This window comes from Asparagus officinalis, chromosome 8 (genome assembly GCF_001876935.1).
Source record: "Asparagus officinalis chromosome 8, Aspof.V1, whole genome shotgun sequence".
In the NCBI taxonomy this organism is placed as follows: Eukaryota; Viridiplantae; Streptophyta; class Magnoliopsida; order Asparagales; family Asparagaceae; genus Asparagus; species Asparagus officinalis.
Genome location: NC_033801.1, coordinates 9270755 through 9284000, shown reverse-complemented (window position 1 = coordinate 9284000; position 13246 = coordinate 9270755). Strand labels below are relative to the sequence as shown.

The window sequence follows — 13246 nt, the reverse complement described above, 5'->3', positions numbered from 1 at the left end:
TAAAAAAACGACTAGAATATGAGGGTTTTTAGTCATTTGCCTAGGGGGCTGCCTCTATAAATAGAGGGGGGTTTCACTTCATTTCCTCACAACAAAACTCATCTACTTCTCTCTAATACTCTCTTATACAATCTTATACTCTCTTATACTATCTTATAATCTCTTATATTTTCTAATACTTCTATCAAATGACTTCTGGATCTGATTATGAAGAGCAAAACCTATCTCCTACCGATCCAGAGATGAGTCCTCCTACAACAACCCCTCCTCCTACCGGTGTTAATTTTGAATCTGGTGGCGACGAATCTACTGCACCAAGAGCTCCTAAAAGGCCGAGATTCGATGTGCGGAATTTTTTTGAGAAGATAGACGTCACCAATGATGAACACGGTAGGATCATCTCCCAGAAGGTAAAATATGCGTTGTGCGGTCAGGTTTTCCAAGCTCATCATAAGAGCGGCACCAACCATCGCAAACGTCATATAGAAAAACACAACAAATACCAGAATCTTCAATGTGATATCCGACAGTCTATGATTTCCCAATCTTCCTCTTCTGGTACCCTCGGTAGTTGGAATTATGACGCTGCCCGAGCTAGGAAATGTGTAATCAGGTTTATTATTCTTAAAATCCTGCCTTTTAAATTAGTAGAAGATGATGAATTTGAAGATTTATTTAGAGTTAGTTTTTATCCCGTATTTACAAAATTTTCTCGTCAAACCTGTCAACGTGATATTTTAAAATATTATCAGGAGGAACAAGGAAAAATAATTTCTTATTTTAAAAATTTAAACTGTAAATTTTCTTTAACTTCTGATATTTAGACATCTAGAGTGCAAACTGATTATTTATGTATCACAGCACACTTGATTGATGAAAATTGGCAAATGTTTAAAAGATTTGTTTCTTTTATTGCAATTGAAGAGTCACACACTGGTATTAATATTATAAATTTAATAATTGAAGAACTTATATTGAAGAGTCACACACTGGTATTAATATTATAAATTTAATAATTGAAGAACTTATGAAACTAGAAATTAATCAAAGAATATTTTCTCTTTATTAATATTATAAATTTAATAATTGAAGAACTTATGAAACTAGAAATTAATCAAAGAATATTTTCTCTTTTACTAGATAATGCAAGTAATAATAATGTAGCTGTTGATTTTATTAAAACAACTCTGCCATTGTCACGTCATGATGACATTTTTCATGTTAGATGTATCTGTCATATTTTCAATTTAATTGTTCAAAGTACATTTTCTGAAATTAAACCCATGATAGAAAAGGTTAGAACAATTGCTAATATGCATAATGCTTCTGAAATGAGAATTAAAAGATGGAAACAATGTTGTAAAAGAAAAAAATTATAAGCCTAGACTAATTTTAAAAGATGTTGATCATAGGTGGAATTTCACATATGCAATGTTAAGTGTAGCAATAGAATATAAAGAAATTATAAATGTTTTTATAAATTTTTATGCTTCTAGTTCTAGCTCTGGTAGCACTTATGGAATAAGTGAAGATGAATGGACAATTATATGTAAATTAAATAAGATGTTGCAAGTTTTTTATGATGCTACTATGTTATTATCTGGTTGTTATTATCCAACTATTACTTTAGCTGCTTTACAAATTTTAAATATTCAAAATTTTTTTGCCAAATATCGTATGGATGATATTTTTGGAAATATAATTTTTCAAATGGAGAGCAAATTTAATAAGTATTTTAGGTATATTCCTCATATTTTTAGTTTAGGGGTTCTTATTGATCCATGTTTGAAGGATATTGGTCTTCGAAGTTTGTTACAGTCATTGTATGGTGGACAGATTATAGACTTAGATGATGGTTCCACTCTTACTGCTACTTCTCATCATTTATCTATTAGAAATTATTTTCAAACATTATATGATGAGTATGCAGCTCTACTTCTCATCATTTATCTATTAGAAATTATTTTCAAACATTATATGATGAGTATGCAGCTAGACATGTTGTAGCTTCACAACAGTCTACAGCTTCAGCGCCTTCGGCTTCGAGCACAAGTCAAGGTAAAAGTGTAAGTTTTGATAGGTATGCAATGGTAGCTGAACTAATTGGTGGATCTGAAATTGGTTCAGGATTAGAGGTTTCTGAATTAGATGAATATTTTTCTGCTTCCTTAGTTTAATGTCAATGAAATGCTTTAGATATTTTGTAATGGTGGAGAGTATATGGATCAGTTTCATATCCTATACTTTCCACCATGGTTCGTGACTTACTATCAGTGCAGATTTCGACGATAGCTTCGGAATCCGCCTTCAGCACATCATGACATTTGATCGACGACCACATGACATGCTCAGATCTGTATACTGTACAAACGGTGATGTGCTTACAAGACTGGTGAAGGTACGAGAAGCGAACACAAGGCATCTATCAGATTGCTATAATTGAAGATAAATTTGAAGAGTTTGGACTAGCAGATAGATATAAAGATTAGATAATATTCATCAAATTGTAATTTTTATTTCTTAGCTTTAAATTTGTAATGAATTATTTCGAAAAAAGTTACAAATGATAGTGATATGAGTGAGTAGGTGTCAACCTAGTTGGGATTTACTCATCTATTGTGATGCGACGAATTTCGAAATAAATTTATACTTGTAAAGGATTTACTGACTATTAATAAAGAAATTATTTTTATTATCTTTTATTTCTATAATTTTTTGTACTCGTAATTTATGTCATTTTAAGTTATTAAAAAAATTTATGTAATTTTCTATGTATATTTTATGATTTATTGTTTTTTTAATTTAAAAAAAAATTAAAAATAAAAAAAACTAGCCCGGGCCGGGTTACCCGGGCCCAAGTCTAGGCTTCGGTTTTGCCCGGCCCGGGCCTGGTTTCCCTGTCCCGATGGACACCCCTACCAACCAATGAGAGTCCGAATTGGATCGATATAGCTTCAAGCTCCGCCACCATATTATTGTGATGACCTGGCTAGATCAAGAGCAGCAAAAAACCAAGATCGGATCCCATTAATTAACCTTATGAGTCTCGCGTCAGAATGCCAGCACTAGCTCGTCATAAAGATATTAATTAATTTCACCGCCTCATCCGTACGTGTTGATTTTCATCCACCCAGTAGGTAGGAGGCTTGATCCCCCCCACTTGCAACTCAACTTTCTTCTTCGTTAATTTCAACCTACTCATCTTGAAAGCAATAAAATTAAACCAACAGAAGAGTACGATGATCTTCGGTCGCTAGTACTGTTGAAAGAATTTTGAAACTTTTTTAGTCAAATAAAAATTATATTTAATTTCATTGGGTACATGCTAATTTATTTTAATTTATCAACCTTTTCCCATCAATAGATAACAATGATACCGACAATTAATAAATGAGATCGAGAAATCAAGAGAAGAGTACACGAACAAAAAACTAGAGATTTTAACTTAGCTGAAAAGTAGCTTTATATATGTTAGTTTCTACACTAAGCCTTGTTGGGCTCTGAAGCCTCTTTTTAGGGTCCGAGAAAGAAGGTCATACAAACACAAAATTAACAGCACGAACACAAACAACAAATTTTACGTGGTTCGACAAGTTTTCTACGTCCACGGGGTAAGAAGGGGATGCGTTTTCACTAATAGAGAAGAAAGTACAAATAGAAATTACAAAATCACTCAAAATCTCTCAAACAAATCTCTCACACAAGCCCCAAACAAATTGCTCAAAAAACCCTCTTTTCTGTGCACCAAATAACCCCTTTTCAACCTTACTAAACCCTAAAAACGTGTTTCAATATATATCAAAACACAAACCCAATCAGAACAGGAAACCAGAATCAGGCCCAAACCCGACTGGCGGTCGCCCGCCGAAACCATCACGGTCGACCGGATAGAACGACAGAAACCAAAAACTGACGCAGCGCGGAAGTAGTAACCTCGGAATCCACCGAGGGTGTTCTCTGAATCCACAAAGAACGATCTTCGAATCCACGAAGAGCTTCGAATCCACGAAGAAATATTGAGGAAAAACGAAATTTTATTAATCAAAAGATATGCCTCTAGGGCTTACAAGACTCTTCTTAAATAGAAAAAGAAACAAGACTCCTACAAGGACTCTAATTCCTACAAGGACTCTCAACTTACCAAAAATGGTAAATAATTCCTAAAACATTAAAACTCTTAAAAAGACTCCTTATGATTAGGAAAGTCCTCCGGTCAAATCTGAGATCAAATCGGATTTGTTTCCTAAACAAAACAGACTCCTAAAATATTACCAAAAATAGTAAAAACGGACAAAACAGTAAATATCTCTCAAACCGTAAGGAATTTGACAAAACTGAGAACGCAAACCGAACCCGAATGGGTTGGTTTGGATGGCTCCGTCTCGTCGAGATAGTCGATTTTCATATATAATTCGTCCAATTCCGACGTACGGTTTGAAAGTTACGGCCGTTTCTTCGAAACAAGTTATTTTCTTCGACAATGCCCGCATTTGGGCTTACGACTGTCCCACTTTGACATAAACGTGTCTGCTAAGTGTTCTACATCAAAAACCTATTACAGGGTCCGCGGTCAACCGGACCTAGCCTCGCGGTTGACCGACCAAAGATCCAGAAACTACCCTGTAGCGTGCACGTTTCCGGTCGACCGCACTCTTGGTCGCGGTCGACCGGGAAACCTCCAAACTGTTTCCTTCGTCAAATTTCCTGATCTTCAACCCCGTTTTCGCCATTTCTACAAGCCTGTCTAACACTCATCATATCCGGTGTATTACACTCATTCTTAATTCGTTCTCAAAAAAAATTATAACTATTGATTAGATAATTAATGGTTATAATTATGTAGTGGTTCCTCCATTATTTTTTTTAATAGCGGAGAAAATCCGAATCCAAGCATCTGTTAATATTAAGCAGGAATAGAGGCTACAACTCTGTCTATGTTAAACAAACAAAGAAAGAAAAACAATTTTCTGTGCTGTTTATTGACGTGTTTCTTTTGATGCCACTTCTCGGTCTGATAATTATTAAATTTGCAAAAAAATAAAATAAAATAAAGCTATTAAGTCAGAAGGCTATTCTGTTTGTACCATGAGTTTATGTGTTATGAATCTCTGGTTCAGGACTTTTGCATAACGTAGTCATGCATGAGACGTGCGAATTTTTTATACGTCACATGGGTTACTTAAGTTTCCTCAAATTCATGTCTTATTTAATTATTATTGTTCTTGAAGTATGTTTGATTTAATTTTTTTGACAAGGACTAAGCTTTTAGTCTTAACCATTCATATTGACGCAAATGGAATATGATCACATCTACCAATAATAACTAGAACTTTGAAGAAGTTTGTGATAAATGGTAACATAAATTCCACGTGATCTGTGCATGATAATAAAAATCTGGTATGCTTTAATTATCCAACTAAACATTCAAAGATTGTGGCAACGCAATTGCAATCGTGTATCAAACTACTTCCTTCACCTCAACTCTTGATACTTCACCAACTTTCCTTTTCTCTCTCCCTCCGATTAAGAACAGACCTTAACTCGGAGTAAATGAAAATATTTAGCGGTTGATTTATTAATGTAAACTGAAAAAAGAAAGGTTTATCTTATGGAAATTGAGAACCTCATCACCAAAAAAAAAAAAAACAAATTGGTTTTGTGTTGTTTTTTAATCCTTTAGCTTTATTCCTTGTACGTATTTCTAAAGCTTTGTGTTTTCATGTTAGTCCTTAAAAAACATAGGAGTGGAAGAAAAGTAACTTTTTAGTTCAGTTATAAATTATCCAAAGACAGAATACCGATTACCAAATTAAAATGGAATCGAGGTAGAGTGGGATGAGTACACACTTCTTATTTGGACACACATCTATAAATGTGGCTTTAACTTGTGAATTATGGAAGTAGTTATAACTATTCAGAAACGAATAAAGTGGATATGAAAATAAATTATATTGCTTGAACTTTTTTTTTTTACCGTGTGCTAGATATATAGAATAAGGAATCGTGCTTATACAAAATAAATTATATTTCTTACATTTGAATCAGTTGATATGAAAATAGATGTAATAAATTAATAGGCTCTTGTCAAACTCGGGACATTAATTACCACTCGTAATTGTAAGCTTCTACAAATCTTTCCTAAAATTAATAATAAAAGGAGTAATTAATGGTTAAAATGAACTATCCAAATATAAGGGTGATATAGTATGTATGTATTGGATGTAACTAACAATACGCATATCATACCTCTTTCGCTATGGAGAAATCATGTCCTAAGCAGGTAGTTTAATGAGTCGTCTTAAATAAAGATTTGAGAACCAAATTGATCAAAATGTTTAAGACCTTACAAATTTATGCCAAATTTCTAACTAAATCGATGCTACTCTTTCTTAACTTCTCCAACGTGGAACTCTACTCACATATGAATGTCCAACAATCTTTACTTTCATTTATGAATAATAACTCTAATCATCCATGCATCAAACTCATTAAATATTTGCTAACTTGATCTGAACTGATAACTATGGAGAGACGACAAAGCTACATCGTAGAATCTTTCACCACATGAAGACTAACTCAACCATAATCCACTCCTATAGGAAAATATCAAACATCATCCATTATCCATAAATTAACTTAAATATGATCTAAACTAGTAACACATTCAACCATAATATATTAACATGACTATCAACTTTTATAATGTCTTTCAATATCTATGGTCCAATTAGACCTTGAACCATCTAAGTTCGTCTAAAATCATGGAATAACAACATACCATGTGAAGGCCGTGACACAACTTGTCAAAAGAAATCGGAGGAGGTTAAGAATCAAACTGACCTATTGTTAGGAATTGATTCTAATTTTCTGTTTTAGTCCACCAATCTTTTCCAACTTTTTTTTTAAACATGAAGCTTAAATTACACAAGAAATTTCGAACATTTTTTCCATAACAAGATGATGAAAATTGAAAGAATTAACCCTAGCTAACCACCTCTCTTGTGCTTCGCAGGTGACTTTATGGCTTCACCCGTCCCTTTGTCTTTTGGCTGTTAACTCAAAACATGAAGAGTCCACTATTTCTGTCCTACTCTCTCTTGGCCACCCGTCTCCTCAAATGTTCCCCCAGTTCCTCCGCATATGCGAACAAAAACCACAAACTCGAAGGGGCCAAAAGAGTGAAATAAAACTAGGGTCGACGAGTGATTGGGACCCCCACACACGAGGATCAAGGGGGCATGAAAGCAGACCGATCGAATAAGAAAATAAAAATAAAAATAAAATGTAGAGAGGCAAAGTCGAGTTCCTCTTTTCTTTTCAGAACCTTTGACCACAAGCATACTCTGTTGAAGCTTTTTCATGTACCCCCACATAAACTTCCCTAATTGATCTCTTTCTAATGAAATAGAACTTTCATAGTTTTATAGGAAGCTTTTGTAATTTCTTTGTTTATTTTACTCAAGGATGAAATCAGAGAAAAAGTTATTCAATGGATCATATTCATTGAACACATGCGGTGCAAAGAATCACAGTTCTTGAATCAGTACAAAACATGAGAGGTGGAGTAAGTATACTGTTCTTTAGCCTTGTAAGCGATGGATTAGAACCATTGGAAAGTTTTTTGAGCCAGGGGCTTCTCTTAATCCAATATTTCACGATTAGAAATTTTAATGTTCCACTAGTCCTTTTATTACTGGTCATCTCTTACTAATAAAAAATATTTTATATTATTTAGATTAAAAATCAATGAAATAAATAAGACCATTGCTCTTACTAATTCAATCTTTTCTCTAAACCTTCTCTTCTTCATTAGCTAAATAATTGCCATATACTTGTTGCTTTTATTCCTTAATATAACAAATTTTGATGCCCCATAATCGAATAGATACTTGATAGATGGAGAGATACAATAAACTCTTATCCAAGTAAAATGATGAAATGTCACTCCAAAAGGATTATTTCTTTTAGATTTGCCTACGATATCTATTTCTGATAAAATATTATGAATGAATTATATGAATTCCTACAATAGAGTCCTTAGCATTTTTATTACTGATAAAGAATAAAACTAGAAAATTATTCTCTTTTATCTTGCAGATGGCTTATCCAATCCTTCAAGTTTAAAATTACGTGGGCTACATATAATTAAACATATAAAACTTTAGAACAAGTTATTAAAAAAATGGAACAAATTAAACATATTAAGTAAAATAATGAGGGTTTATATGCAAAACAAAGAAGCAAATAAACTTTATAATATTCTCATTTCTTGTCTCTTCCTTTTTCCTCCAAAGTTCTTCATGTGCGTGTAGATGTAGGCCAACCAAGATCATCACCATTAATGCTCCTCGAATCTCAACTGCCCTCTTCTTCTTTCTCTTTTCCTCTCTTTAATATTTGCTAATTTTGCAATATAAATAGACATTATACAGAGAAGAGAGAGGTCGTTAATGGAAAAGGGCCTTCTCGTTAAAGGAGGAAAGAGAGACACCAGACCGCTTCTCCTCAAGCTGGGCTTTGCTCTGGCTCTCTCCCTTGGTGGGTATTTTGCTTCTCGGTTTCGCTCTAAGCCCAGACTCCCTCCTCCTAAACCCAAATCATCTTCAGGTTTTATCTCCTTTTTATTTTTATTTTTTTGGGTCAAATTTTTTGGGGGAAACTAACAGGGAAATTCGAAATAGGTAGTTCTGGGTCAGAGGAATCAACTGCAAAATCCTCAGCCATGGCTGCCAGTGGACTCAAAGATGAGCTCCACATATTAACAAGTGTAAGGGTTTCAAAATTCCTATATTTGCGTATTTTAGTGATTTTAAGATTTTTTTCCTAATTTGTTTTTTGTTGATTATTTGTCAGTTGAGTCAAAACCCTTTCACAGGTGCAATTTGCAACTATTTTTGTGTGTTTTTGCTACGTTTTAGAGGATGGTTTTGGCTAATTTTTTCTTTAAATTCGTCTTTTGTTGATTAGTATGATCTCTATTGATAGGTGCAATTTGCAGATGGTTTTATGTGTTTTTGGTGATTATTAGAAGACGGCCTTGATAAATTTGTTGATGTTTGGTGAATTATGTTAAATAGGAGGAAACTTTGTCCAAAATCATCAATGGAACATCCAACATCACTCCCAATTTTACTTCAGTTACGGATGGTGATGAGGAGGGATTTTTGATGCCAGATTATAACAAGGTTGTGATGAATGGATTTCAGGAAAACCCAGATAGAAATACTGTAGAACCAATGGAGAAATATTCAGAGCTTGAAGAGAGATTAGAAATGGAGAAAGAGATTGCCTATCTTAGGAACTTGGTTGAGGCACTGAAAGAAAGGGAGAGAAACCTTGAGATCCAATTGATTGAATACTATGGATTGAAAGAGCAAGAGGCTTCTTTGAGAGAGCTCGAGAATCGATTGAAGGTGAACGCAATGGAGTCGAAGCTCTTGAATTTGAAAATTGAGTCTCTGCAAGCTGATAATCAAAAGCTACAAGCTCAGGCATCGGAGTACCCAAAAGTAGTATCTGAACTTGAGTCCGCAAGAAATGAGATTAAACTATTGAAGAAGAGGTTGAAATTTGATGGAGAACAAGCTAGGGAGAAGTTAGCTGCTCTTCATCAGAGGATCACTGAGATGTTAGATAGAGAGCGCAAGCATGGGGAACATGATATTGAGGTGGAGAAGAAGTTGAAGAGGTTGAAGGAGCTGGAGGACGAAGTGGTGACTCTCAGAAATGTAAATTCTAGTCTAGTAGAAGAAAATTTGAAGTTTGCTCAGCTATTAGAGTCTACAAAGATTGAAGCCTCTTCCAATTCTCATCGCAACGAGGTAATCTTAATTTATTTCTGTTACCCTTTTGCATTTGTTCATGATTTGTTAAGGATTTTCCTCTGATATTTGGTTTAAAGAGTGATCGTTGTGCACAAAAGAACTTAAGACTAATCCAAATATCTGAGTGTGTTCTTCAATCAAGTTCTCTTCATTCGCATCATATGTCTTCTTAAAGCCTACTATAAGATTGTAATAGCAGGTTCTTTAAAGAAGGTTACTCCTCTCTTGGTTACCTGTCATAAGACTGATGTAGTAGGCTCTTCTTTATTATTAAAAATATGAGTAAATGGGGGTGGGTGTGTCCCTCCGTGGTGTTGTTTGGTGTGTCGCTAATGCGGTACACAATCAAGCCAATAGCTGTGTTTGTTAATGATCTAGGCTATGTAGTAACCTAGATGTATGTCACATCAGCAACAGTCCAGCCAGCATCGTGCAAGGACACACCGACCTCTGTTTACAATAAAAATTAAAGATATTAATTAGTTTCTCTATTCATTTTAGCCGGTCCAAATGCAACCTTTATTGTCTCATATCTTGCATTATTTGGTTTTAGTTTCTCCTGAACACTTGGTTCCTGGGATTTAGTCCTTGGCATTACTAAGTCTCTAGAAATTCCGAAACCGTATAATATTATATTTTGGTGACTCTCAGTCTAGCTCTTTTATTCATAAAATCATTGCAGGAGAGAGCATTGGAGGAAGCCGGTCACTTGAGAGAAGAGAACGAGGAGCTGAAGAAGGAACTCGAGCAGCTTCAGATAGATCGCTGTGCAGATGTAGAAGAATTAGTATACCTCAGATGGGTCAATGCTTGCCTCCGTTATGAGTTAAGAAATTATCAACCACCTCAAGGGAAAACAGTAGCAAGGGATCTAAGTAAATGCTTGAGTCCCGAATCAGAAAAGAAAGCCAAACAACTCATACTAGAGTATGGTAGCAGTGAGAAAAACATTAGTCTCTTTGATTTTGACACTGAATCTTGCTCTTCTTCACAAACATCGAGTGAAGAATGCAGTGATGCTTCAATTGCTTCGACAAAGAATAGCCGTTCAGGGAAATCAAAGCTTGTTAGCAAGCTTAAAAAGCTTGTACTGGGGACTGACAACAATAGAAACAAAGTCAATTCAATAGATGGAAATTCTATGAGAAGGGCATCTGTATCTCCTTGCTCCTTTGAAGACACGAATACAAGAAGAAATTCATTTGAGAGTGTCTCTTCGAGCACCACTGTCGAAAATGCTTTGAGGATTGAACAAAACCCTAACGCCCAACCACCAAGATATCCTAGGTCATCTTTGGATGTGCAAAGAACGAGGAACATTGAGTTAGAAGTTGATGAGAATTTGGCTCAACGATGCAGGAGTGATCTTGGGACTTCTCGTGGGCATATGAGAATGATCTCTGAGGATTGTTTGAGTGATTTTAGTCACAATCTTGATCATGAACATGGTAATGCCCCTGAGAAGGTCAAGCTGAAGAAATTTGCCGATGTTTTGAAGGGTTCAAAGCCCTTCAAGTCAAAGAGGAGATTGGCATCTTTCAGTTAAAAGGATACAGGCATCACTTAATTCTGATGAATGTGTTGGCTGTATATTTCATGCCAGCATTCAACAGGTGACTATATTGGTATTGGTATTAGTTTAGGCAGCAGCTGAATTGAAATGAAGTATAGAGGACCTGTGACACTTCACTATACAATCTATGTTGCAGACAAATAAATTAATGGATGGCTTTGCTAGGGGCTGTGTGATGTTGAAAAGCTTGCTTGTGTAGTAAGTTAAATTGTTTAGATATACAACCTAAGAACAATTTGTTCTTATGCTGGATACGCATCAAAGCATCGTTTACATTACATAATAATATGGCAAGGGTTCTCAATTTATGAGGTGAAAGTTATCGTTACGCCTGTGGCAAACTTGCCATTGTGAATACAAAAACCTATAGAAGTTGGCTTATTAGCGTGCTTGTGGTAGGTGTTAACAACACATTGGAAAACAGAACCACACATTGATGAAAGAAAGAAGGAAACGAAGAGAAAATAACTACAGAAACAAATTCATGAGTTTCAGCAATCAAAGTCATTACATATGTCCGTCCTTGGTGTAATACATATAACTTGGTCATGATGCTCCTAATCATCAATAAGGATTACAGGCAAACTACCATATCATAATCTTTATTTCAGTAGAGGTGATTATAGGGATCCAATTCTAGATCCCATTACTTTGTCTACTCCATGTAAACTAGACTATACAAACAATAGGAAATATTAGGAGCTTGCTATATCATCTGAAACCTGAGAATGCAATGGAGTATGTTGGTTGATCAAGCCAGCGGGACAAAGACCGAGCCTTGATTCAGAATATTGGCATCTTTATGTCTAGCTTTCATTTCAATTAAATTCTGTTGTTAGCAATCTCCTCTATTACTAATTTTATGACTAGTATTATCCTTGTTCCTGCCTCTATCTATGTTTAGTATATACTTTGTTTTATTGCCATCTTTATACTAGCTTGTGTTGGATTTAATCTAATAAATCTATTTGTGGGCACATATGATTAATCAATGTGTATTGTTATCTTTCAGGATAACCCACTAAAGTGATCAATTAAGTTGGGTTAATGGGTATTTAAATATAATCATGGGGTTATATGTACAGATACCAGGTTGTAATTGTGATTTATTGAGGGGCTAAATTACAAAAGTACAACATCTATAAATAAGGGGTTATGGTCCCTAATCTAGGGTTACTACATTCTCTAATTCTCTTCAACCCCATCTAAGAGAGAAATCCCTAATCTAGGGTTACTACATTCTCTAATTCTCTTCAACCCCATCTAAGAGAGAAATTCGGTTTTAGAGAAAAAACCCTAAGGTTAGAAGATCCAAAACCCAAAATCAAGATCAAGCAATGGATTCAGGTATAAGCTTCCGCTCTTTTAGATTTTTGTTAATCTCTTTGAATTAATCATGGCTATATGGTTTTAGATCTCAAGTTTTATGATGTAGATCTAACAAGTGGTATCAGAGCCACCTTGATTAATTCTTAGGGATTTAAGTTTTATTGAGTTTTTGATCTTAAATCTCTGGTTAAAGATTCAATTTTTTGGGTTCGGATGAACAGTAAGGAAAAAATTTTTGTTCGGATGAACAGTAACGAAAAGTTTTTCGGATGAACAGTAACTGAAAAATCGCCGGTAAACAGTAACTTTTTGGAATTTTTTGGAATTTTCTTTGATTTTTTCTTCAATTTTTTCCAATTCTGGATCTGTTTTGAAAATAAAAATCAAAGATTTTTGGGTTTGACGGCGGCGGTTTCAGTTTGAAACCCTAAGGGTTCATGGCGAAAATTGAGGAGGTGGTTACCTCAAACGAACCTCGCGTTCGTTCAATTTTAACCGAGCTTCGCGCTCAACGAACCTC

At 34.8% G+C, this 13246-nt stretch overlaps 1 protein-coding gene across 4 annotated transcripts; it reads left to right on the top strand.

Annotated features, from left to right (window-relative positions):
• On the top strand, positions 8296 to 11725 carry LOC109819939 (protein CHUP1, chloroplastic-like). 4 transcript variants are annotated; one of them, XM_020385935.1, is made up of 4 exons: positions 8296 to 8607; positions 8682 to 8767; positions 9207 to 9821; positions 10507 to 11725. In XM_020385935.1, exons 1-4 carry the CDS (start codon positions 8451 to 8453, stop codon positions 11368 to 11370), a joined length of 1722 nt encoding a protein of 573 aa, XP_020241524.1. In that variant the 5' UTR covers positions 8296 to 8450; the 3' UTR covers positions 11371 to 11725. The 4 variants fall into 4 exon arrangements, with proteins under 4 accessions (XP_020241524.1, XP_020241523.1, XP_020241525.1 ...); XM_020385934.1 differs by having other exon boundaries at positions 9078 to 9821; XM_020385936.1 differs by having other exon boundaries at positions 8518 to 8607; positions 8686 to 8767; positions 9078 to 9821.

Coding starts and splice junctions, on each gene's coding strand:
- LOC109819939 (XM_020385934.1), top strand. CDS start 8,451: ATGGAAAAGGGCCTTCTCGTTAAAGGAGGAAAGAGAGACACCAGACCG. Junction 8,608..8,681: donor TAAACCCAAATCATCTTCAG/GTTTTATCTCCT, acceptor AATTCGAAATAG/GTAGTTCTGGGTCAGAGGAA. Junction 9,822..10,506: donor CCAATTCTCATCGCAACGAG/GTAATCTTAATT, acceptor AAATCATTGCAG/GAGAGAGCATTGGAGGAAGC.